At 37.4% G+C, this 27,202-nt stretch overlaps 2 protein-coding genes across 6 annotated transcripts in view; both read right to left on the bottom strand.

The window, feature by feature from the left end:
* Window positions 1-4,391: 4,391 nt before the first annotated feature.
* Window positions 4,392-21,068, bottom strand: UMOD (uromodulin). The gene is made up of 10 exons (XM_052001591.1): window positions 20,878-21,068; window positions 18,676-19,452; window positions 18,382-18,489; window positions 16,557-16,765; window positions 13,619-13,767; window positions 12,387-12,632; window positions 11,800-11,962; window positions 9,961-10,042; window positions 7,087-7,128; window positions 4,392-5,596 (listed from the first exon to the last, which is right to left on the bottom strand). The coding sequence occupies exons 1-10, from the start codon at window positions 20,960-20,962 to the stop codon at window positions 5,526-5,528; spliced, it is 1,932 nt and encodes a 643-aa protein (XP_051857551.1). The 5' UTR covers window positions 20,963-21,068; the 3' UTR covers window positions 4,392-5,525.
* A 4,929-nt stretch (window positions 21,069-25,997) lies between these two features.
* PDILT (protein disulfide isomerase like, testis expressed) overlaps window positions 25,998-27,202 on the bottom strand; it is an 84,145-nt gene continuing 82,940 nt past the window's right edge. For all 5 annotated transcript variants that reach the window (XM_052001572.1, XM_052001556.1, XM_052001564.1 and 2 more), the window contains one exon: window positions 25,998-26,199. In XM_052001572.1, the coding sequence (XP_051857532.1) occupies window positions 26,119-26,199 (81 nt within the window). In that variant the 3' untranslated portion in view covers window positions 25,998-26,118. The remainder of the gene's footprint in view (window positions 26,200-27,202) is intronic.

Below are 27,202 nucleotides of genomic sequence, written 5' to 3'. Positions count from 1 at the left end.
TATGATACTGCCAAATAACAATAAATTAGAAATGAAATGATAATCAATGGTAAAATGGGATTTTGTAGACAAGTCTCTCATTCACTCAACTTTCAACAGCTATTATATCAATCAATACATCAACAGTTTCATGTGCAAACATTTTTTATTATGCTATGTTATTGAAATGCTTGTTTTATTCTATCAATTAAAAATAATGCATTTTAAAAGATTTAGCTCAAGCATTATCAATACATGAAGCCTTTCCTGATTCCCCAACTTCTACCATGTATTTAATTACTTTGCAAATATGTGCAAACTTAATTACTTTATATTATGTCATGTGTATTTATTTGTGTCCTTGTTTTCCCCATTAAAATATAAACTCCTCATAAGCAGGATTGATTTCATTCATTATACTTGCATCACCAATGTCTACCAAAGTACTTGGCACACAGCAGATCATTAATAAATACCTCTTGATATATTGATTGATAGAATAGCTATGTCCCAGAAAGTTGAGTAAATATGAGATTTGTCCAATCCCATTTTACCATTGATTATCATTTCATTTCTAACTTAACTTTATTTACCAGTGGTTCCTAAAACTCTAGCTTTAATTTTTTCATTCTTTTACCTCTACAGTCTTCCAAGTAGTTAGTAACATGTAAGTAAACAAACTCTTAAAAGTATTGAAGGTACAAAGGAATTCTGAATGAACCTTTTATAGTAGAGCTCAACACTTCTTCCTATGTCACAAGATCCTAATATAATTATTTTATTTAACAGATAAGAAAATTGAGGTCCAGGGGAATGAAATGATTTTAAAAATGTCGCACAGATAACAAATTTGAACCCAAGTTTTTTGACTCCAAAGTCAGAGGAATAAATGTACAAACAAAGGTAATCCAAGAATTTAAAGTATAATAAAAATAGAAGATATCAAATCCCTGATAAATGTAGTTGCCAATCAACTTCAAAGAACCAATGGTGAAAATACTTTTCTCATCTTGAAGGAGAAAAGGTAGCTTATGGGTTGCAGAATGAAGCATATGTTATCAGACATAGTTAATGCTTTGGTTTATTTTGCTTAATTATACAAGTACTATCAACACCCTTTAAATTGCAAAGCCTTGGGACAAAGACCCTGTCCATTTACCCTAGTCATTTACCCTAGTTACTCCACTTCAGGAGGACAACAATAAAAATCAATTCTATAAAAATGAGAGATCAAATTCTGCAAAATTTCCTTGGAGCATATTAGAACACTTGAAAAATATCTCCTAATAAAGTTAGAATTCATATTCATAAATAATTTTAAGATACAGAAAAAGCTCATCTCTCATTTTACCTAATAGCCACGATGCTGAAGACAAAGAGACACAGAGGCTTTGAAAATTTCCTAGGAATGAGTGAAGCTAAAAAATATTCTATTTGAGAAGAGATGGATTGGAGACCAACAGATTCAGCCCAATCTGTTCCATTTAACTTACCTGGGGGGGGGGTGAATCCAGTGTCTTTGTTGGTTTAAAGGTCTTAAATCTTTAAACTGTAGCTTCTCTAAGAAAGCAGACTGTGTTAAACTGTTTGGTTTTATTGGCATTCATAGGAGAACCTGACCTCCCAAACTTTCACGGGGCTTTCCTTGATTGGCCTCCCAGATCAGAGGGAAGGAGGAAATAAGAAGTATGTCTTACTGTTTTGTATACATTGAGATAAGGATTTCATTGCTAGGAAGTGACCATGAGAGCAGTGCCAAGAGGCCACACTAAACCCCAGGCAAGATAGGCAATGTCTGAAAGAACTGAGGAAGGTGGATTCTTTAAGCTTTGAGTTGTGGGCTACTTAGTCATATTTTTAATAGTCTATTGCAACAACTAATACTTTTCAGGCTCTATACTAGTAAGTATGTAACACTTGCCTTATCCCCATAAAGTTACAACTTAATCCCCAAATCAAGATTCTAATTCCTTTGTCAGAAAGACAGAGAAGGTCCTGGGATTTTTAGTATATTAGAAGCCAGAAAAATATTGCAATCTAATATAACAAGGATATATAACTATAGTAGATGACCCATTTGGAATGCATGTGAGGAGACAGCAAAGGAATAAAAAAAAATTGGGGAATGTGTCTGGTGAGGGAAGAAGGATTAAAGGGTTGCAAGCTATTATATAATGAGCATTAATTTAGTCTTCTTATGTTAGGGAATGATATTATCAAACACCCATTTCTGTTCTATCACATTGTTAAAATTAGGATTGGAATTTTAAAATATCTTGAAGGAACAAACTGAGTCAATTGACATAGTGTCTTTTTATGCAAAGGCAAAGAAAATAGAGATGGTAGGATGAAAATGTTTTATTTCAGAGTAAAATTATATATGCATGTATTTATATGGATACATATATATATATATGGATATACACATATATCCATATATATGGATACACACATTTTCTTTTCATCAATTAACATGCTTGGACCTTCTCTTGTTAACTATAATGAAGGAAAGCAGCGAAGGAGTCCATTGATAAGACCTCCTTTATTCCCTTTTCAGGTATATAGAGTTATTTCAAAAGTTAGACTTTATAAGGGATCTAATCCAAGCTGGATTAGATTAAAGAATTGTGAGATTATTAACTTGTGTTCCATTAGAATTGGCACTAATGAAGCCAATGTCATAGAATCAAGGGCTCTTAATGTAGGTTCCATAGACAGATTTCAGGGGAACCATGAACATAGATAGGGAAAAAATTATTTCTTCATATCAATATAGTTGTTTTCTTTTATAATCCTATGTATCTTATCCTTTTATAATATTTTTTCTGAAAAGGGATCCACATATTTCAAAAGACTGTACCAAAACTCCATCATACATAAAAAAGTTAAGAATTTCTTTCTTAGATTAACATTCTATAAAGGAAAACCTAGCATCTCAGACTGCTTTTATAATTCTAGTTAAATGAATTGTACATGTGTTTTTACAAGCAGGACCAGATAAATGAATATGCCCCTATTACCGGAAATCCAAAACAAAGTAAATTTTGGAAGGTCAACAATATCATCTTTGTCTATGAAGGTTGGCACACTATTATGGGTATGTATGAGATAATGAGAAGCTGTTATATAGGAAATATTTTACTTAGACCCAATTTGCTGATATACACATGTGTTTTCCCATGGGAAACACTAAACTCAGCCAATGAAATGTAACCTTGGGCTTTTCCCAGAACTGCAGTTAGAGCTTCCAACAACAGCTGAAGTCAAAGAAGCCTTTTCCCATTAGTATTAAACCTTTCAAATCTATTCTCTGGAAAATGAGCCTTTTCTCTGGAAGCATCTCATAGAAAGAAAAAGCTGGAAAGTACTTCACAGGTGATAGAGATCAATCCCATTTCTTTAACCAATGAGGAATTTAGCATTAAAGGGAACCGTAGAAATAGGATCCACAATTTGAATCTAAATCTTCTGATGGACTGACAACATAGCCAATGAAAGATTTATTTTCAGAGAGATCTTTGCAAGGCTCTGGATATTGTCCTCCACCACTTCTTACGCCTATCAATTCAGTTCAAGAATACTAGTCTTAATATGGAATACCTTCCAGAGGTAATAATAAGAATTTTAGCAAGATCTGAAATCAAGACAGACAGACATAGAGAAAAAGAGAGAATATGAGAGAGAGAGGAGACAGAAAGAGAAAGGCAGAAAAAGAAACAAAGATACAGAGACTAGCAGACAGACAGAAAGGCAGAGACAGAGAAAGAGGCAGACAGGAGAAATGGGAGAGGAGATAGAGACATGCAAAGGGAGTAAGGGAGGGAAAGAGAGAGGAAAAAAAGACAAACAAAGAGACAGAGGAATGGGAAGGGGGAGACAAAGATAGATGCAGAGGGAGAGAGAGATGGACAAAGAGACAAAGAGAGACAGACAGAGAGAGATGGACAGAGAAACAGAGAGAGATGGAGATGGACAGGGACAGACAAGATCAGAGAGATAGAGACATTCAGAGAGACATACAAAGAGACAGAGGGGGGAGACAGAGAGAGAGGAAGGAAGAAAAAAAGGAAGGGAGGGAGAAAGGAAGGGAGAAAGAAAGGAAAGGAGGAAGGAAGGAAAGAGAGAAAGAAAGAAAAAGAAAGTAAGAAAGAAATAGTCACTTAATGCTTCTCTCCTAATTTCTCCTATATATGACTGCCCTCCTATACTGGTATAGAAACTCTGAGAAAAAAGAACTTTCTCTGGAAATTATAGTTTGAGGGCACCGAGAAGTTAAATTACTTCCTCAGTTCATACAATTAGGACATATCAAAGGCAGCACTTGAACCCAGGTTTTTCTGATTTTGAGGCCAGACCTATATTCATTATGCCATGATGATTTCTCCTTTCAAAACAAATAAGGACAAGGCATGTCACACTATGGAAAGGCTGCTTTTTTATTACCCTCTGTGAAGTCTGCTTCCATTCCATTTTATTATGGCAAGCTAAGAAACAACTATGATATTTACTTACATAATTTCCTCTTTCACTTTTCCTAAAATTTCATTCCAAAAGTAAATGAATCAAACTAATGCAGAGAAGAAAGTAAAGAGACAAATGAGAGAACCAGTTGGGCTAGGAAAGGTGGAAGGAGGTGTACTGTCTCTATCTTCTTTCTTCCCACAGCCAACCTATAACAAATGTTCTGTTTTTGTTTTAATTTGAAATGCTATGGGAATGAATTTCAGATGAAGTGAAGAGCTATGAGTCCAAGTCTTTGCTTCACTCCTTACAAGTCACTTGATCTTGAGTATGTTAACTTCCCTGAACTTCAACGAAGACATGGAAAAAAGGAGATGGCAGGAACATGGAGACCTCCAAGACTACCTAGATCAGTCACTTAATTTTACAGATCAGGAATACATGAGGCACAGGAATGTGCAGAGGGACTTGCTTAAGGTCATACAGGTGAGCATCAGAGGTGGAATTTGAAGTCAGGTTCTCTGATTCTAGAGTCATCACTTTTATTGTGGTGTAATGAGACTAAAATGAAATTTTGGACTAAAATACTGTTTATAAACTGTGAAGTGATATACACAATGAAAGGATTATTTATTATTTCTCATCATCATTAACATGTTAACATATTGCTATTTCCATTTCATAGATGAGGTAATTGAAAGTCAGAGTGCTTAAGTGAATGCAGAGATAGAGTTAAAATTTAGGCTTTGCTTAAGTTGTCATTCAGTGGTCTTTCTATAACATATCTGAGTGGCTAGAAATCTCCTCTTGCAAACAGAATTGAAAGAGACTTCAGAAATTTTGTAGTAAGAAAAAATAAGAGCTCAAGGTATCTATCTGAGGCATCCATTTAAAGGCACAGATTCTTTTAAAGTACTATTGTTAAAAAGAAAAAAGGGGAAAAAAAGAGCAAATGATGGGAATCCATCTTGTTGCTTTCTCCAGGACTGGGTCTCTTCCTTCTTCAGTGACTAAAGTAATGGCTGTAGATTCTTGGTTCTGATGCTTCTTTTCTTAGCAGCTATTTGCAAACTCAAGTATTTCCCTCATTTGGATCCCTGGGTTGCTAGAAGCACGATAATTGACAGGGGCAAACCCAGCCATGGTGTCAGGAACCCTGAAATGGAAGTGTGAAATACTTTGGGAGAAGTCTTCATAGTCAGTTCTCAATGGCTATAGGACTCATTTTTGGATTAGAGGGTTCTGGAGGGGAATAAATTTTATAGGCTATTGCCATGGCAACACCAAACACCTAAGGGACTCCACCCACTACTATCCCCTGATTCCCAGGATACCAGATGTGGGGTACCAGACAGACCAAGCAGATGGATGATCAACTGGACTGTTAAGGCAACTTTTTGGGGGGGTGGAGGGGTATTATCTTGCAGTCTTGGCCTAATATACAAATCACGGACCTGTGAAGTCTACCAATTAATTGCTAATCTTCAAAGGCAGAGAAAGTAAAAAACTGAGGAATCTTATGTTTAGTTTAATAGGAGTTACATTCTATCAGATCTATAATGTGAAAGCTCTGGAAGATTGAGATTGAGTCCCAGCTCTTCTACTTGCTTATGTGACCTTAGACAAATTGATTAACCTCTCTGAAATTCCAATTTCCTTATAAGTAAAAAGGAGATAAACTCACCTTCACCAATCACTGAGGTAATGAAATGAAGCAATGTACTACATGTCAAATGCTTTAGGATAGTGCTCCATAGAAGCTAGCCATTATTTATTTATCTAGATCTTCCATTTCATTAGTTTCCTTGGTTGTAAAGAGGATGTAATAATGCCTATTTCACAGTGTTGTTGTGAGGATGAAATAAGATAATATTTGTATATAAAAAGCATTTACCACAGTGCTTAGCCTTAGTAGGCACTTTATAAGTGCTTATTCTTTTCGCAGAGTAGACAGCTTTGGGGAGGAAACTCCTACCAATAAAGATAGGCAGTTTTCTCTGCAATTTATCATCTTATAGAGTTGCCTAGACCATTGAGAGGTTCCATGATTTATCTGAGGTCACACAGCCAGTGTGTATCAAGAGTGGGACTTGAATCCTTGATGAACCAACTCTAAGGTTGGTCTTTTTTCTCCTAAGCCTCTTTATTAAGTCTTATTCAATTTGGCCTCTAGTCACTCCTGCAGAATTAGGCACAGAAAGCCATTGGGAAAGAACTCTGGTTCCTCCCTCTTTCTGCCTTTTAACATGCCCTGAGGGGCTAGAATTTAATACCCATTGGCTAAGGCTGCAGGTAGGATCACTGAGATCCTAAGAAGATAGACTTGGGACTGGAACAGATTTAGAAGCCATTTAGTCCAATCTGAATGAAGAAACTGCTGAAACAAGTGATACATAATGCTCTGTCTTTCATGCTCAAAGGGAACCAAAATGAAGGGGTCAGTATACAGAGTGCCCGGCTGTGGCTGATCAGATCATCATGGGCTTGGAAAACTCTACCACAGACCAGCCACAAATAGTCTATATGACTTATCATTTGGGAGGGAGAGATTTCTAAATCTGCACATCTCATATTTCTTTTAAGCTACCAAAATTCTGCTTTGTTTATAGATTGTGACCCAAGATTATCAGAGAGAAAACTACATACCTGCACCGCTAGGGATATCACTCAGTATGCCGGCCTGAGCATCTGTGGATACAAAGAGATACATTAGTCTTTTGAGTTGCCCTAAAGGACACAATACTAAGGAGTAATTTAAATCTAGTCTTCCAACAGGCTGTATAAGAGGGATCCTAATGGTATTTGATAGTCAGGGGGAATCCAAGAAGAGGAGATGAAGAGGAGGTGAGATCAAAGAAGCATCTCACATCTTTGTGATACTTTCATATTTATATTATTCAAGTCCCTCAAAAGCTTCAATTGATTCAGGATGCATTTCATATGAATGTAATTCCTACTTTTACTCCTTTCTGAAATGCTCTTCCCCCTTCCTCTCCATTTATCTAATTCCTGACAGGTAGTATTGTGTAGTGGTTAATGTTGCATAGTAGTTAAGAAACTTAGGATGCTTCCTCAGCTCTGTTAACTGTCTTCGTGATCTTGGAAAACTCACGATCTCTCATTTTCTTCCTTAGGTCTCCCTCTACCCATTTTTTGCCTCCAGTTTTATTGGAGTTTTTGTACAGCAAACATTTACAGATTACTCTCAGTTCATGAGAAGTCTTTTGTAAAAAAGCAAAATGTTTAAGAAAAATTAATAATTCAGTAACCTCCTCTAGTAGTTTGTGCAATATTTTACTTCTGTAGTAATCCTACCTGCTCTCTATTTTTAAAAATGAATGGAAACTTATTCATTTGTGTATATATATGTATATATATACAATAGATCTATATATATGAATACACACACATATGTGATATAGCTATATTTATGATATAGATAAATATATATATATCAATTCTCATATAGGTATACTATAGAAAAATACAAAAATGCATCTCATTCTAATATATGTTTCATATGAGGAAGACATGATTCTAAAATATAAACATACATGTAAGTATCACATATATACATAAACGGATGTAATATATACTTGCATGCATATATACATGTGTTTCATATATAAACATATATAGATATAGTTTACATACATATTTATTCCATATATTCTATATGTATACTTATATAAACTTATATATGCATATATATGCATATATATAATATACATCTAATTATTTTATCTATGTTTTGTATATTTGTTATTGTTTCAGTTTTGTACAATTCTTTGTGATCCTAGTTGAGGTTTTCTTGACAGAGATACTGGAGTGGCTTATCATTTCCTTCTCTATCTCTTTCTATGGATGGGAAGACTGAGGCAAATGGGATTTAGAGACTTCTCCAGAGTTACACAGCTAGTGTTTGAAAATAGATTTGAACTCATAAAGATGAGTCTTCCTGACTGCAGGCCTAGCACTCTAGTCACTGTGTCACTTAGCTGCCTTAATGTTTTATATGTGTGTATGTATATACATATATAATATACATACAGGTATATAATATATATGTATAGATATAATATATGAATGCATATATCTCATTCTTATATATACAGATATAGATTATTATATAAATAGATATATCATATGTATTATAAGATATAGATCGATACAATATGTAATATGATAATGTGTGATATGTGATATCATGTATGATGCATAACATATATGTATAAATAGATAATATATAAGACACATTGTGTACGTATATATAATATGTGTATGTCATTCTGGACCCTAAATCTATCTCTTTATGTAATAGATAGAATTTTTGATTGCAGGTCCTCTGGAATCAAAAATGATCATTGTATTGATCAGAAGTCTCATAGTTTCCTTATCATCAAAGAATTATTTACTATATAGGGTTCATGTGGAGCTCAGATAAGATAATGAATATATCTTCATTCATTTGTGACCATAAATCACCCTATAAATAATAACCATCACCATTATCCTATGTATCACTCATCCTCTGACCACCCTAGATTCAAATACTGGACCTGAGAATTCTTCTAGCTTTATGATCTATGATCACATGACTCTGGAGCCTCTTCCTCCAGGAAGTCAACCCTGATCATTCTATAATACTGTGATCTTTCCCTTCTCTGAACTAGTATAGACAATTTAGCATTTAATTTTATACCTTTTGTATTAATCTGTAATAATTTTGTCTTCTTTAGTTTTAACTTTCCCAAAGAGATTATACTATACTTGATGGCAGGGGCCATGTTTTCTACTTTTCTTTAATTAGCTCTCTTTTTCCCTGGTGCATAGTTCTGGGTAGGCATTCAATAAGCTTATTTATTTTGGGTGATAGGATTGGTCACATGAATAGATGACTAAGACAATAGAGTCTCTCCCTTGGGACATCTTAAAAAAGAAACCAGAGAACAATTTTTTTGAGTTCTTTTAACTAGGCTAGAGGCAATAGGATGGATCATAGCATGACTTCAGCTCCCGTCAAGCTCTAAGGATCTATAATTATTTACACTATCTAGAGAGTAAGCATGGCAACCTAGTGGTCCCATTTTCTGGTGCTATGATTACATAGGACTCTCTGGTGCTCATCAAGCTACTCTGCTCATTCTACCATCTACCACGAGTAACACAATGAGATAGAGCTTCTTGCTTACAACTTTGTGCTTGAGGGAAGTTGTATTTTTCTTTTCCTTTTATTTAAATAACACTTTCAGACTTCTAGAATTTGTGACCCAGTCCTTATGGTGTCACTATTTCCTCTTCATCTGGGCAACAATTTGCATGTTAAAGAAAAGAATCATTATTAATGGGATGTCCCAAGAAGAGAAAAAAGTACTAGTATCCCCAACATCCAGAAATCTAGATTCTTTTAATCATGAACAGAAAAGCATCATCTCTGTCCTGGGCTCTGATGCCTAACTGGCTATATCTCCACTCCATTTCTTCCCCTACCAACAAGGTCATAATGCTAGAATCAATTACCTCTCCGAGTGATAGGTCCCAAGTTCAGAACTTGAGCTGGGTTGATGGCACCTCCACTACGGTGTCTAGTCCCTGAGCAAGACTGTAGTGAAAAGAAAGTGAAAAGGAAATTCTTATTAGTTGAGATCCTATAACTGGATTGTTTTATAAAGCATAATCTACAACCCTTGGCAATCATCTCTCAGAGTGAAGCTGAGGATCTCAGAAAAAAAACCCCACTCTTTTTAATTTCTGAGATCCAAGAGGCAGTTTTTTTTAAAATATGAAAAACACAAAGAAATGTGGGGAGATATATGAAGTGGTACAGATGGAAGATGACAGTATATATACCCAGACTATATAAAAATAATAGCATAGAAATACATGGATAAAAAAAATTAGGACTAGACATAGGAACAGTAAAGATGTCATTCAAATGAATTTGTAAACGAATTTGTGATTGGAATATTACATGGAACAAGGTAGATCACACTCAATTCTGTCCTGTCCATCCTGTGATACTTATAGGTATCCTGAAGTCCACCATAGAAGCACCACTCAATAGGCTGGGAGCCTTCCTTACTTTCTTTGGAGGCATAGCAAGGAAGCAGGTAGACTGTCCCATCATTTATTCATGTAATAAATTATTTCTATTTTCTTCTTGAACTCTGGGCCAGTGGATCTGGATCTTGGCCAGCTAGAAAAGCTTCAACAATGAGCCTGTTGATAGATAGTATATCTGCAGTCCCAGGACCAGAATTTATATAGCTTGGTTAAAGAGTGATGAATATTTTAGTCATGGCATCTCTCCAAGATTATTTACCAAGTTGTGGAAGGATTGTAATATACATCAGCAAAAAGAGAAAATTACAGTTCATGAAATCCCTAAATAAGAAACTCACTGAACAGAGGTTGCATTGGCTTTTAGAGGGATCATCCCATAGGGTAAACTCTGGTCATTTCTGGTTCTAAGTTCCAGCCTGCTTTTTGCCACATGTGAGTCAGCTTAAATGACTGGCCTTTTGAGTCCCCCAGTTGGCTGCAGAGTCAGCTCTCTCAATGTACATTTAAAATAGAGCAATCCCTCTCTGAGGTCTCTCTTCCTTTCTGATTGCAAATTGTGTCAGGATTATTTCTAGTTGCAAATTGTGTCAGGATTATTTCTAGTTGCTTTCAGATATCTTTGCTAAATTTGTTTAAATTTTATTTTCCTTTTAAATCAACTAGAAATAGAATCATAGTTTTATATGTGATTTTATGTTTCATTGTGTTTTTTTAAAAATATTTGCTTTTCTCAATAGTCACTAAATTAGTAATAAAAAACTGAGGCAATGCTGCATACAAGGTCATATCTTGTCCAAATTTCCACTCATGCCATTGTACCTCTTAACAATCCTGTTCTTCTGCCTTGACATATTAATCCTCCTTTCCTCTTGTTCCCTGTATTCTTAGACCATTGTTTTTGTTTTTATTTAAAATTTTGGTAACATTATTTCAACATAATTGGTTTCCTTTGCAATCCTATGTACTTTCTTGTATGCTTTTAAAAACATTATTCTGAGATGGTGTTCATTTCATTAGTCTCCTGAAGGAGTCCAAAAACAACAAAAGAATAAAAAAAAAAAAACCAACATCCTGCCTTAGATTTAAATAATAAAATCAAAGATACCCAGAATTTCCCTGTCTAAAATCCAAATTCTTGAATACTCATGAGTAAGGACATAGAGAAAAGAGTACAGTTTATTTGTCTTTTCTCCATTGCCTTAATGGGTTTAGGTCCAAGGGGAAATGTGAATTTGCTATTGGTTGAGGTGGGAAGGTTGGACTAGAAGAAAGTTGGAAAGAGGAGGGTAGACTTACTGGCTTGCATTGCTCATTCCTAGTGTCACAGAGAGAAACTTCACAGTGCAGGTAGACTAGGTCATGGTTCCCAGCAAATCTGAACATTTGGACTGAAAATCGACCTTGGGAAGACATCCCATTCTCCACCACCTGAATAGTTGGGTCCTGAGTGCGTGGACAACTGTAAAAGATGTGTTCATATGATTCTCTCTCCCAGGAGAACTAAAATGGAATCTCAATGGGCCAGTAGAATATTGGGTATTTTGAAGATCTAGAGCAGTTTTATTTAGAAGAGGGGAGTACCAAGAGATAGGTGTCGGGGAAGGGGCAAAGGAGGGAGATCTTACCTTCTACCAAAAAAGAAGTGTAGTTTGTGTCACTGACATTATGATATCAATTCCCATCTAGGAATACTCCCTGCTTTCCCTTGGGACTCAGAAGTCATGCAGAGTAGGGGGTCTTACCTCCCTTCTTTCTATTTCTTATCCCCTCCCCCCTCCACAAAATACTACTTAGTGATAATCCATGCTCCCTGCTCATTTTCCCCTAGGCTTTCCTCCTCCCACCTGAGACCCACACACACTTCCATAAGAATAATCCACTACCTGTTTCTTATGATGAAATATTTCAAGGGGTCCGTGGCATTGCTGCTGGGAGTGGCGTAACAATTCGTCATCAACAGAACAAACTGGTTCGAATCTCCCCTTTCTAATATGGTGCCCACATAAAGGATGGCTTCAGTGGAGAGGGCCACGGAAGAGCCCTCAAAGGGGAGCGTGTAAGTCGGACTTCTGAACAGAGCCATCCTCACTGTAAACATGCCTGTCCCACCCACGCTGATGTTCAGGGAGCTGGAGCAGAAAAGAGCACATGCTGTTAGAGGCTGTCTCATAGGGCTCAGAGATAATGTGGGGGGCTAGAAAGAACACTGGGTATGGAAACAAAAGATGGGCAGCTAGATGGTACAGCGGATAGAGCACTGGCCCTGGAGTCAGGAGGACCTGAGTTAAAAATCAGACACTTAACACTCACTAGCTGTGTGATTCTGGCAAGTCACTTAACCCCAATTGCCTCATATAGATAGATAGATAGATAAAGTGAATAAATGAATGAATTAATAAATAAGTATATAAATGGATGAATGAATGCATACATAAGAAAATGAATGAATGAATAAGTAAATAAGTGAGCAAATGAATGAATGAATGAATAAACAAATAAATGAATAATAAATAAAAATAATTTTTAAAAAACTTGGATTCAAGTTTTGGTCCTGCTACTTATTCAGGGTGTCATCCTGGACAAATCACTTCACCTCACTAGGTCCTAATTTTCTTATCTATAAAATGAGGGGATTTAACTCGATGTCTTCTAACATCCTTTCCAACTATAAAGACGAAGCCTCTTAGTCAAGATTTGGCCTTTTATCACCTCTGATGGTAACCACTATGTGACTTTGACCACTCCTTTGACTTTCCTTATCTTTAAGACTTGAGGAGTCCCTTTCTGGGTTAAGATTCAGGAATTTGAGAGAACAATGGGCTGAGGTGTTCCTTTCCCATTGGCTGTTGAATCCTCAGAGCTAGTAGGAAGGAGAGATTTCTGCAGAGAAGAGCTGCGTTATCATTCCTAAGTTTCTAGATGACACCATAGATAGAATGTTGGACTGGAAGTCAAACATTGAGTAACTGTTTGACCTTAAACAAGACACTTCTGCCTCAGTTTCCTCATCTCTAAAATGAGGCTAATGATGGCACCCATCTCACAGAATATTGTATTAACTCCAGATAAGGGTTTTGCAAATATTGAAGCACTCCACAGATGCAGAATATCGTACCTGATAAGGGGTTGGGCTGCTGTTTGGAGACTGACTTCCATATCCAGAGGGTAGGCACACTGAAAGTTGATGTTGATGTTGGTATCCCGGATGATGATTTTGTCGGACAAGTAGAGAGTGTTGCTATAAATGGCATGGGTTTGGTTTTTCTGTTTGAAAGGGACAGAGAGAAAAGGCGCTAGATTATAGTTATTGCATAGGCTAGCCCTGGGGAATCTGTTGAGTCAGGGAAGGTTATCTTTGGTGCTCCTTTCAGTGCCCCTGGACTCCTGACTTCTAGGCCACCTGCCCCTGTATCACAAAATCATAGGATTTAGAGTTTAAAAGTGTTTCAGTCCCTCTCATTTTGCAGATGACAAACAGAAGTCAAGGACCTTGCAGTGACTTGACCATTGTCTCCCAACTGGGAAGAGAGAAGAGCCTGGATTTGACCTGAGGGTCTCTCACTCCAATTCAGGGCTTTTTCTACCATGCCATGGTCTTCCTCCTTCCTCCGGGAGTTCTGTTCCCTCCCAGCTATCAGATTCAGGTAAGAAATGATAACAGCTAAATGTGTAACTTTTCCCAGGAATATTTCCATTTCCCTCCCTGATAGGACTCTGGAAGATTGAAAAGCCTTTAAGATAAAAATAAATAAAAACATTAATAGCGTAATTTTAGGGACCAGATCGGTAAAGACAAAGATATTTATTGTAATCAAACTTCCCAGGATCCTTTCAACTTATGTCACAAGTTGAAGGCCTCTCTGCCTTGTGTATGTATATTGCTTGTACATGGGCTGTGGATCGGGGATATAGCTGGAGTCAGGCCTTATATACTGGGCAAATCACTCAGCCTATTTGCCTTAACCTCTATAAAGCGAGCCTAATACTAATACTTACCTCCCAGAGTTGTTGTGAAGATTAAATGAGAGAATAATTGTAAAGTATTAGCATAATACCTGACACATAGTGTCATGTAAATATTACCCATACTTATTATTTTTATTACTATTATTATGCAAGGCCAAACCTGGGACTTATGCAGTAAAGCTCCCTAAAGATGCATTTTTTCCAAGTATTTTAGAGATGATCTGATATAGTCCACTGCTTATAGAAATCCCTCATGGAGTTATTTTGGAAGCTTAATATAGATTATCATTTTTCCCATCTCTAGTCCCAAACTCAACTCTGACTCTTAAAGTGTAATCATATGCAAATCACTCTCATTAAGCCCCAGTCTCCTCATCTGTAAAATGGAGATAATAAAACCTGTATTGCCTGTACCTCTTGGATACTGCAAGGAACATGCTTTGCAAAGCTTAAAATCCTTTAAGAAATGTGAGTTTTTTGTGGCAAATCTGGAAATGTTTTGCATGATTACACATGCTTGCTTTGTCAAGTTAAGGGAAAGGAGAGAAAGAGAGAGACAGTATGAAACTCAAAATAAAAAAAAAAGTTAAAATGTTTGTTTACATATAATTGAGAAAAATAAAATAAAATTAAATGTAAGGAAAAAATAATGTGTATTGTTTATTAATATTATTGTTATTATTAACCCTGATCTGTTCCCTATATGACCCTTCATGCAAGAAGATTTTCAAATCATCTCTTGTTGTTGGCTGACACAACTTCTTAATAGGAACTTAGAGTTTGAAGAAAACAGAAATTTGTTAAAATCCCTCAGGATTAATCTTACATATAGTTGCAGCAGGAAGACATCCCAGTGACATGGTTTGGGGCGGGGTATAACAACAAAGCCTTCCTCTAACTCAAAATATCATTTCTCCAACACTGCTCTTTAACATTACTTGGAATATGATGACTGCATTTATTTTGCTGAATTAAGGCACTATTGTCATCTGAGAGAGGTAGCACATTGTCATCCTCAATTTGAGCCAGATGTTCTCTAAAGCCTCTTTCTGCTCTAGAGTCTTAAAAGATTGTGTTCCAATGCAAAAAAAAAAAAAAAAAGGATAAGTAGGAAGTAGACACAGAATGCGAAAGTTTCACTGGAGAAAAGAGGAAGGGAGGTTGTCCAGGAGCTCAAGGTACTGTTTATATGAGTCAACCAATGGGGGGAAATAAGAGAGGAAGGGAGCAATATTTTTGGGAGAACAGTGTAGAACAAAGCCACTAGACAGATTAAAGGCAAAAAGGAGGTGCTAATGCTAAAGATAAGGGCTGGGAGGACAGTTCCTGGACCAGCCTGTTGCAACAACATGACTGGTAAGATTAATAAAGAGCCAGGGAAAAATTCAGTTGTATAAAGATAGGTATGTAAGGTGAAGGGCTCCTGCAATACAGAAGACAAGACAAATCACACTGTGTAAACTCCCCTAAACACTGTCTCTCCAACAGTTTTAAGTGCTCTAGAAAGAAATGCAAAAGAGAAAATAAAACATTTAGAGAATTCCTGTGACATATATAAAAAGGGATAGAAGCTTTGCTGAGAGGGTAGAGGAAGAGAGGGAAATAGGGTACAGATTTGAGGAGATAAATACATATAGACATACATATGTATATGTATATATGTGTGTGTATTTATACGTGTGTGTGTATAAATATCAACTCATTAAACAGGATAGCAAGCCATGGCCCTGGAGTTAGAAAAAATTCATTTTCATGGATTCAGATATGTACTCAGACGTTCACTAGCTATATGACCCTGGGAAAGTCACTTAACCCTGTTTGCCTGAGTTCCTCATTTGTAAAATGAGCTGGAGAAGGAAATAGTAAGCCACTGCAATATCTCTGCCAAAAAGACCCAAATAGGATCTCAGAGAGTTGAAAAATAACGGGTCATTAAAATCAGTTGTGAGAGCCATCACTTTTTCCCAACAATCAAACAGCCTCCCTGAGTCATTGCCCACTCACTTGATTCCCACAGTAGAGCATCACTGCTTTCCCCCATCCCACTCCCAAGCCTTGCCTTAGACAGGCTCTACCCACCTACCTACCATTAGTGTGGTTCCGCATGACCCATCCCGAGCTGGAGTTACCACTGACACCCAACTCTGATTGTCCTTCTCTTCAAAACCAACACAGGAGCTGTCCTTCAAATATGTAAATATCTGCTCAAACCCTAAGTTTTCCAGCAGGCACTTATTCAAAGACACCTTGATGTGATTGGCCTCACAAAACAGATCAGGTTTCAGGTCAGCAATGTCTGAAAGAGTCAATGAAGTAAAGAAAAATAGAATTCTAGCACCTGAGTTAGATGGAAGCTTTAGAGGTTAATCCAGCAGTAATAAATACTCATTAAGTATCTACTATGTACCAAGCATTAAGGATACAAAGGAAAGTCCTTTCTCTCAGGTAACTCATGGTAAAACAGAGGAGACAATATACAAAGAAAAATATACTCACTCAATGGAAATTTGAAGGTTAGAATCTTTATAACCTAAATAGATAACTCTAGTGGTTTAGGAACTACTGAGCTCTTTCTACATCAGTGGGATTCTGGGCGAACTCTATCAAGTAGCATCAGGAAACACTTTGTTATATCTGCACTCTGTTCTGTGTGGATGCTACTAGATATTTATGAGGCATAGTGGGAGTGGGAGTAGTATGATAACCAATCAATAAATAAACATTTATTAAGCACCTCCAAGCACTATGCTAAATTCTGGGAATACAAAATGAGGCAAAAGATTTTATAAAAGGGAAAACAGCACTCAAACAAATACATACAAAGCAAGCTATCTATAAGATAAAAAGGAAATAACGAAAAGAAGATACTGGGGTGAAGAGAGGTTAGCGAAGGCTTCTGGAAGATGATAGTTTTAAGTGGGAGTTGAAGGAAAAGCATATGTGATTAAATCTTTTAGTCCGCATTTATCTTTAACTTGCTACTGAAAACTTTAGCCTAGAGTTCTTCTCTCTCACTCTGCCCTGACTCACAGAAATCTACATGAATCTCAATTGGTAGGCTATTTCATGTGTCTGGTTGCTTTATTATTTACATTCTTCCTTCCACTTCAAAGGGGGTAGATAGATACTTAAATACTTACTTAGATATTTAGATAGATGATAGATACTTAGATGATAGATAGATACTTAGGTATTTAGATAGATTATAGATAAATCAATGGGAAGAGACTGTAACAGAGATGAAAGAACTCTGAAACTGGAGGAAGGAAACCTAGATTCTTATTTTGGTTGGCATTACTTAACTATGTTACCTTGGGTAAATAATTTATTTTCTCTGAACGATCATTTCTTCATTATTTCTCCCGCATAAGGCTGTGAACTTTCTGAGAACAGGGACAATTTTTTTTTGTTTTGTTTTGTTTTAATTTCTTTGTAATCTCACTACTTACTTAGCACAGGTGTTCTCCAAAAAGAAGGGATTATATGAGATAATCTCTAGAGTCCCTTTCATTTCCTACCTAAAACTCTTTGAGTCTATGATCTCCAAGGCAAAATCTGGGGCAAAATTAGGGAGGCAATGATACAAGGGAAAAAAATACTGAATCTAAAGTCTGAGATTTTGGTTTCAAATCCTGTCCCTGAAGTTCACTACCTACGTATCCCTGGGCAAGTAATTTAACTTCTTTCTTCATCTGTAAAATAAAAAGTTTGACTTAAGTTGTCCTCACAGGTGCCTTTTTTGCTCTGGATCTAGGATTCTGTGATATGCTATTATGTGATAATCTTGAGTCATACATTAACACCAAGAGATTGGCCATAAATGTCTCCTTTGATCGCACACACACACACTCACACCCTTATCCACCGCCCTTTCTTGAGTGGGTGCAACCCCTCCTCTGCCAAGGAGCTCACCAGTAACATCTGAGACCTGTTTGCATTGGCAGGTCCAGTTTCCATTCACAGCCTTGCAGTCCTCGTCTAAGCCACAGGCATTGCAGGTCCCTTCCACAGAGCTTGGGTCTGTAGGTTCACAAGAAGATAGAGAAAAAGCCTAGTGAATCCACAGCCTACTGGGTTGAAGCGATGTGTGGGACGGAGCAAGGGGAACCCCTTGAAGGTCTATCCCTTTGCAGTCTCAGGAAAGAAGCCGACTTGAGGACAGCAGCCCCGTCCAATCCTCCAGCCACTCCCCTCAGTGCTCCTCACCTGTACAGTAGGCCAGGTTGCATTCTGGGGGGGAGGTCAGGTGGTAGACGTAGAAGCCGCCGACACAAGCCTTCACCTGCACCTCGGACTCCCAGAGGCAGCAGTCGCCACTCCAGTGGGCACAGGCGGTCCGGCTGACAATGCCCTCATCACTCGACGGATGGGTCCCGTTTAGCCACATGGGAGCAGCGGTGTTGCACCTATGGATCGGGACGCACGTCTCTGGCATGCGCACGCCTCCCCTGCCCACAAAGCGATACCAACCTCGCATCGCGACATCACAATAATAGCCAGCCCGGTAGGCGGTGCTCCTCCAGAACTCGTCCCGCAGGCTGTAGCTCTGGCATGGATCCGCGCAGACCCGGGTCCCATCAGAGTGGGCCACGCAGTCTAAGCCGGCCCCGCAGGAGCCGGGGGCGCACTGACATTGGCGTCCGTCCCCCGAGTAGCCGGGTAGACAGACGCAGGAGTAGCTGCCGGGAGAGTTAGTGCAGACGGCCTGCGCGTGGCAGTCCACGTGCGGGTCGCTGCATTCATCTATGTCTTCGCAGCCATTGTCGGGAGTGAGCCGGAAGCCCCCGGGGCAGCCGCAGTAGTAGGAGCCCACCGTGTTCACGCAGTTGCTGGCCGAGCAGTTGTGGCCCCCCGGGAGGGCACATTCGTCCACATCCGAGCAGACGAAGCCGTCCCCGGTGAAGCCGTCCAGGCAAGAGCAGACCGCGGAGTCGTTGGTCTCCACGCAGGAAGCATTGGCGTGGCACTTGGAACAGCTTTCACCTGAAAGAGAGAGGGGGGAACAAATGACAGGGCAGGGACAGTTGCAGAGATCCGGGACCAAACCCTCAAGACCAGGCCAGTTAGAGACAATATCACGGCATCGTAGATTTGGAAAATGATTTATAATTCATCTAATATAAGCTCCCATTTTACAGACGAGCATATCAAGATCCAGAAGATGCCCAAGTTTGTACAGTTAATGGTTTTGGAGCCTGAGTTTCCTGACACTGAATTCAATATCTTTCTGACATAGATCATGGAGTTCCAAACACTATAATATTACATGACTTGTCAAGTACAGTTCCCTCCAAATATCATCAATCTTTTTCAAGACTATGTTACAGAAAGAAAATGAAAGCAAATACACTTTGTCTAGGTACCAGCAGAGCAAATAGAGCATATATCATACACAGATGAAACAATAAACAAACAAATAAATGAATAAATAGATGGAGATAGATAAGCAAATAAATAAATATAGTAGGCTGCGAATTGAAAAGGCAAGTCTCCTCCACATGCTTCCCCAAAAAAGAAAAAAAAAAAAAAAAAAAAACACCTTTGGCCCAGGAGAGCAAAGAAGTAGAGTCTAGTTCATAATGGGGTTCTGAATTCAGAGCAAATAAACCTAGGCATATACCTGGCTCTGCCATTAACTAGATGAATGAGTTCTTTCAGTAAACTCCATTTCTTTCAAAAATCAGGGGAAGGACTAGAGGATGTCAAGGCTTCTCTCAATAAAAAATGATTCTTTGATTGCAAGTGTTTAGTTTAGAACAACGAACCTAGGAATTCTGGCTGGCATCTAGTACTCACACGGTTCCCTCAGTAGAAACAAATAATAACCATCATAACTAATATTCATAATAGTATTTTTAAGTTTTGTAAAGTACTTTGTATATGTTATATAATTTGAGTCTCACAACAGTCCTAAAAAGTAGGTGCTATTGTTATTTCTGTTCTAAAGATGAGGAAACAGAGGCTGAGAAAAGTTAAGGGATTTAAATGCCCAAGATCATAGAACTAAGTCCCTGAGGCAAAGTTTGAACTCCTGACTTCAAGTCCAGCCTTCTCTCTACAGCATTACCTAGTTTTCTGGAAATGTGTCCTCAGATACTTACTGGCTGTGTGATTTAGGTTATTTCACTTAACTTTTTTCAACCTCAATTTCCTCATTTGTAGAATAGAGATAAAAATGGCAATTATCATGAGAATCAAATGAAATAATATATTTAAGTGCTTTACACAGTGCCTAACACCAAGTAGGTGCTATTGAAAAACTAGTTGCTGTTATGATAATATGATGATGATGATAATGATGATGATTGATGATGATTTAAAACCAGAATATTCAAAGGCAGCATCCCTAGAGAAGTAGATGGAGGAAGCGGATAAGGACAGATGGAATGATCCAAGACCTTCACTTACTATCTACAAAACCATCAGCAGTTGCTGGATTCCAATGTTGAAAAGCCACTATAACCAGCAGGGTCAGATAGAATAGCTGTATCATCCTTTACACCAGTTTTTCTGTCACTGGTGTCTTGTCTGGAGACAAAAGGCTAGAATAGTTGCCCCTTTGTGATTTCTTCCAGGCCTGATGTCTGTGACACTTCAACCTGCACAAGAGAAGGAACATGGTTATTGTAATTCATTTTGTTTCTACCCAACCTCTAAGCTCATGCTCAGATCTCAGAATCTATACAAACAGGCAAAACAGATTCCCCTTTAAAATGAGGAAGTAGCAGATCTCTGGATGATATAGGTCTAACTCTTTCAAAAATCAGGTCTTTATCATGCAAAAGCACCTGGCTTTCCACAGGACCAACTTTGTTTGCCTGTTCTGGTAAAGTGAGCTTATTTCTCTCTCTCCTATTCCACATACCCTAACACATACCCATTTTTGTAGTTATAGACCTTTGGAGCAAGCAATTTAGAATGGGAACCATGGACAACAGGCTAAGGAACCCACTGATTTCAGGGAGAGCTCTGTATGAATGGAGATATAAGAGATACTGTTCTGAGTCCTGATTGCAATCCATCTTACCTGGGATACAATTGAAGAATGACTCAGTTCCCAAGCATTTTCCTAATATCTAATATAACTATATATATAACACCAGTAGAGCAGAAAGCCACACCTCCACTCAGTTGTTCCTTGGGGCTTAGGTTTGTTTTAATTGGGGGTGTTTCACACTTTGTTTTCCTTTTCTCACTAGGCTGATTTTCCTCATTTGTTGTGCCTGCACTAAATTGACACATAGGGAGTTATGCCCTTGTCTGGAAATAAAAAGGCTTTGACTTTGTACCTTTGAACAAGTGATTGCGGTTAGAGATTAACCAAGGAGGTAGTGCCCTGAGTTCTGGTTATTCTTTCTCCATCACCAACAAAAGCATAAGGGGCAATAGTATCCTATGCAACCTTGAGGCATGAGCAGGTGAGCTCCAAACGTGCCTTGAATACCAACCAATATTCCAGCACCCAGCATTCTGTCTAGACTGAGCAAGTTCCAGAGCTGGAGGCTGTTTCTGTGCTTCTCTCAGACATGGTGGACCCAGACCCACCTAATGACCACTGGAAACCAGGACATGTTGACTTGCCCATGGTGAGTAGCTGGAAGTCAGGTCTGGCTTTTCCCAGAATGCTCATTCTCCTCATCACGTGCCCCCCCAATAGGAATTCCACTCCCTATTAGTTCCACACCACAGCATCCAAAGTGCCAGGAACATTCACACACGATCACAAATTCCAGTGGGCAAGAATATTTCTGTAGTTCTTCCAGAGGCTCAGCCTTCCATCAGCTGCAGGGACCTTTGATGCTTTCAGACATCTTGTCATGAAATAATTCTGGCTAAGAAGCAGGCAGCTAGGGCTAACCAGATGTCAGAGTGGATCAAGCACCAGTCCCGAAGTCAGGAGGACCTGAATTCATATCTGGTCTCAGACACTTCACACTTCCTAGATGTGTGATTCTGGGCAAGTTACTTAATCCAAATTGCAGCACCAATTAAAAAATAGCCAGCTAATGGGAGCCCTTATAAGGGGTAACTTGTGCTGAATGAGATTAGCTGGGGAAGTTCCAATGTGAGAACAATCCACAGAGCGACTGAGGCTCCAGAAAAAGGTGATCACTACCTCTAAGGATAATTCCAAAAATTTTGAAAAAGATTACTGTGTTGGATTTCTCAGTGCTTCATTTTTAACTTCAAGGTCATAGAATCATGAGAACGTAGATTTAGAGCTGAATCTTTGGAGATTTTAAAGTCTGATCCCATTTTATAGATGAGGAAACTAAGGCAGACAAGAGGTTAATTTGCCCAGCAATAACATAGCTAGTAAGTGAATGAGGTAGGATTTGAACTCAGGCCTGATTTTAAATAAGGTGTTCTATCCATTGCACTACCAGTGACAATAATTTCCCTGTGAAATCCACAAAGAAAAGACAGATTTGGCAGCAGCAAGCTGAGCCAAAATTGTCAAAGGTAGCAGCTGCTTCAGTAAGGATCATATAATCATGGATTTCAGATTAAAAGGTATTCAGGTCTAACATTTTCTTTTTACAGAAGAGAAACTGAGTTATTCCAGAGAGGCTAAATGACTTGTCTAAAATTACAAAAGTCAGAAGATGTCAGAACTAATATTTAAATTTGGATCAGATGAATCTGATTACAAAAAAATAACTTGTAATCAATATTTGCCATAAGTACTTCTAATAAAAATCTGATGCCTCAGATCTCTAATGAATTAGAAAAATTATTCATCGGATGCCCCTCAGTTGGAGAATGGCTCAATAAGTGATGGTATATGAATGTAGTGGAATATTATTATTCTACAAGAAATGTTGAGCAGATTGATTTCAGAAAAGCTTGGAAACACTTACAGGAACTGATACTAAGTGAAGCGAGCAAAATCAAGGAAATATTGTACACAGTAAGAAGAAAATTATGTGATGATCAACTGTGATAGACTTGGTTCTTTTCAACAACTGAGATGATTCAAGACAATTTGAATAGACTTGGAATGGAAAATGCCATCCACATCCAAAGAAAGGACTATGGACACTGATGTGGATCAAAACATAGTATTTTCACCTTTTTTTGTTTGCTTTTTCTTTCTTATGGTTTTTTTCCCCTCTAATTTAATTTTTCTTGCACAAAATGACATATGGAAATGTGCTTAAAAGAATTTGACATGCTTAACATATATCAAATTGCTTATTGCCTATGAGAGGGAGTAAAGGAGGGAGAAAAATTTGGAATACAAAATTTTTCAAAAATGAATGTTAGAAACTATATGTGTATTGAGGGGGAAAATGAAAAATTACTCCTTGTAAAATTCTCTGTCTTTCAAAGGATAAGTGATCAAATGATGTCAGGGTACAATGGAAAGAGCACTGCTCTAGTGTCAGGAGATCTGGGTTCAAATTTCACCTTTTACATTTATTGTAATAAAGTGTGGTCTTGGGCAAGACACTTAACCTGGTCCCAATTTTTTCATCTGGAAAATGAGAGTATTGGACTTAATGATCACTGGGGTCCTTTTCATATATAGATCTATGATCCTAGTAATAAGCAGTTCAGGAATCACTATCCATGTTCCATTCCCTTCCTTAATGCTGAGGCCATTTTAGGGAAGCTAGGCAGTGCCATGATAGGGTGCTGTACCTAGAGTCAGAAAGATATTGGTTAAAATCCAATCTCAGATATTTAATAGTTTTGTAAGGCAGGTGACTTTGCACAACCCTCCCTCACTTAAATCTAATTCACTTGCAAATCAAGACATCACTTTCCTGATGTCATGGTCCTTTTAGAGAGTGAAGGACAAATAAGGATAGTACATATGATCATGAATAAGTAGTTTAACCTCTCTCCCCCATCCCATTTTTGTAAAATGGGAATTATAAAATCTATTGTAAGGATAAAAGGAGATATTTGTAACATGCTTTGCAAACCTTAAAGCACCAAATAAATGTGTTATATCGTCATTATTATTTATGCATAATGTAACAATATTTTAGAGAGATCCAGCTCTAGCTCTGAAAGTGGCACCAAATGATTATCACCTTACCATGGCCAAGACTGATAGAAACACCTCCATCAAAAAAAAAAAAAGATACTTATTTTTGGAGTTTAAGATTAAAATATTGTAGAGGATTAAAAATTTCAATTTAATTGCTTTTGGGCAAAAAAGAAAGAATTCATATTTTGTGATGAAAAGTCCTTTGCAAGTCCAAGGCATTTAACACTTCACCAGGTATTTTTGGATATATGCTCCAAAAAGATTAAGGGATCCCACATATACAACAATATTAATAGCTGCAATGCTTGTCATAGCAAAAAATAACAACCAAATGGCTGCTAAATGGAAATTGTTTGAAGAAATTTTGATACATGAATTTAATATATCTTTTAAAAAAAATTATTTGTATTTGATATTATTTTTCCCTAGTTATATATAAAATAATTTTTATATTTGTTGTTTAAAACTTTGACTTCTAGATTCTTTCCCTTGTCCCCACCTCCAACTCCCATTAAGAAAGCATATGTGAAGGTATGCAAAATATTTCCATAAAAGTTATATTGTAAGAAAAAATATCTTCTCCCTCCCCCAAAAAAATTCAAGAAAAATAAAGTAAAAGTGAGAGAGAGAGAAAAAAATAGAGAGGGAAAGAAAGAGAGAGAGAGAGAATGCTTCAATCTGTATTCAGATATAATCAATTCTTTCTCTAGATCTGGATAGGATTTTTCATCATACGTCCTTCAGAGTAGCCATGGATCATTGTATTGCTGAGAATAGCAAAGAGAATGTAATGTATCTTAAAATCAAAAAAATGAAAAAAATTTTAAGCTATGGAAAGACTGATATTAATGTAATTACTATAATGATATAAACAAAGAACATGGAAAGCTAAAATCAGATTAATTGCAATGACCAATCTTTATCTCTTTAAATGAGATATTTGTAAAGCATCTAACGCAATGCTCGAAACATTCATAATAAGCACTCTTCCTTCTCTACTCTCTTCTTGATAACAAGATGGGACAACATAGCTGCAGAAAGTGGTACATACAATAGACAAGGTTTTTTGCTAAAAAAAAATTTCTATCGTCTAAGGGGTGGTATATGGATAAGCATTATATACTAAGTTGTAAAAAACAAAAGGTATCAATTCTTTTTTAAAAAGGCTTAGTGACAAAATGTTCCAATTTTTGGCCATGAAGTCTCCACGGCTCCAACAGAGCCATGGATGAGTCATTTTTTACCAGAAAGCATCATTTAAGTTTTTAATGATTGTAAAACTATCTCAGCAGGCCAGAAAACATCATTTAAGTTTTTACCGATTGTGAAACCATCTCAGCAGGCAAGCTCCTCTTAACTGCTTGGTTACCTTGGTCTTAGAGCTGTGACCCTGCTGTTGTGGCAACTTTCTACCACAGTGCCTCTCAAAGGAAGATGTTCCTGAATTTGAAAACCAGAAGCTAGTATAAACTAGAGAGTGATTTCCAACCTGGAATGACAGACTCTAAAGGAGACAAGATAAAGCATGTATATTTTATTCTGAGGTTTTATTATTTTCCTTTTACAATATTATTACTCAAAATACAGTAGTCCTATGTGCCCCATGGCTTGTAAATGATAAACATCTATCTTCCTGTTCTTCAGGAGGATCACAATTCTTCCTTGGTTTTCTTCCAATCTTGAAGAGAAAGGTCCTCTTTTTCATCAGACTCTTCTTCCTCAAAAGACCACTAAATCAGAGGAGAAAGAGAATAAATATAGAAGAAATATGGAAGGAAGGAAGGAAGGAAGGAAGGAAGAAAGGAGGGAGAGAGGGAGAGAGAAATGAGGAAGAGAGGAAGGGGAGGAGGAAAAGAAAGGGGAAGAGGGGAGGAAGGAAGGAAGGAAGAGATAAAGAAGGGGAAAAGAGAGATAGAAAAAGAGAGGGAAAGAGAAAAGGAGGGAGGGAGGGAGAAAAGAGTCAGAGACAGAGAAAGAAAAAGATTATTATCTTTTATTCTCTTTTGGGATAAAGTACAATAGTGGTATTGTTAGTTCAAAGGGTATTCGTAGCCCTTTGGGCATAATTCCAAATTTCTCTACAGAACAGTTTAATCAGTTCACAATTCCACCAATAACTCATTAGTAGTTCATTTTTCCCACATTCCCTCCAACATTTGTCATTTTCCTTTTCCGACCTAATAGTCAATCTGAGACTAGCATGAGGTAGTACTTCAAAATTGTTTTCATTTTCATTTCTCCAATCAATAGTGACTTTTTAATGTCTATAAATAGCTTGATTACTTCATCTAAAAACTGTTCATATTTCTTGATCATTTGTCAATTGGGAAATGGCTTTTATTTTTTATAAATTTGATTCAGGTCCTTGTATATTGGAGAAATGAGGTCTTTATCAGAGAAACTTGTTTCAGAATTCTTTTCATAATTACTATTGTTAACTGTGGTCCGGTTATTCTATTCTCTCTCTCCTTTTACCTTGTCCCTCCTCAAAAGTGTTTTGCTTCTGACTATTCCCTTTCCCCATGTTTTCCCTTTTATCATATTCCCTGCTTCCTGTATTCATTTCCCCTTCTATTCTGCTGCAGAGTAGGATAGATTTCTATACTCAATTGAGTGTGTATGTTCTTCCCTATTTGAGCCAATTTTGATGAGAGTAAGGTTCACTCACTTCACCTCTCTTCCCCTAGAAGATCTCTTTTAGAAATAAAATATAGCCAGAAATGATAACAGATG

The sequence above is a fragment of the Antechinus flavipes genome, chromosome 1 (genome assembly GCF_016432865.1).
Source record: "Antechinus flavipes isolate AdamAnt ecotype Samford, QLD, Australia chromosome 1, AdamAnt_v2, whole genome shotgun sequence".
Classification (NCBI taxonomy): domain Eukaryota; kingdom Metazoa; phylum Chordata; class Mammalia; order Dasyuromorphia; family Dasyuridae; genus Antechinus; species Antechinus flavipes.
This window is presented reverse-complemented; position numbering and strand designations above follow the sequence as displayed.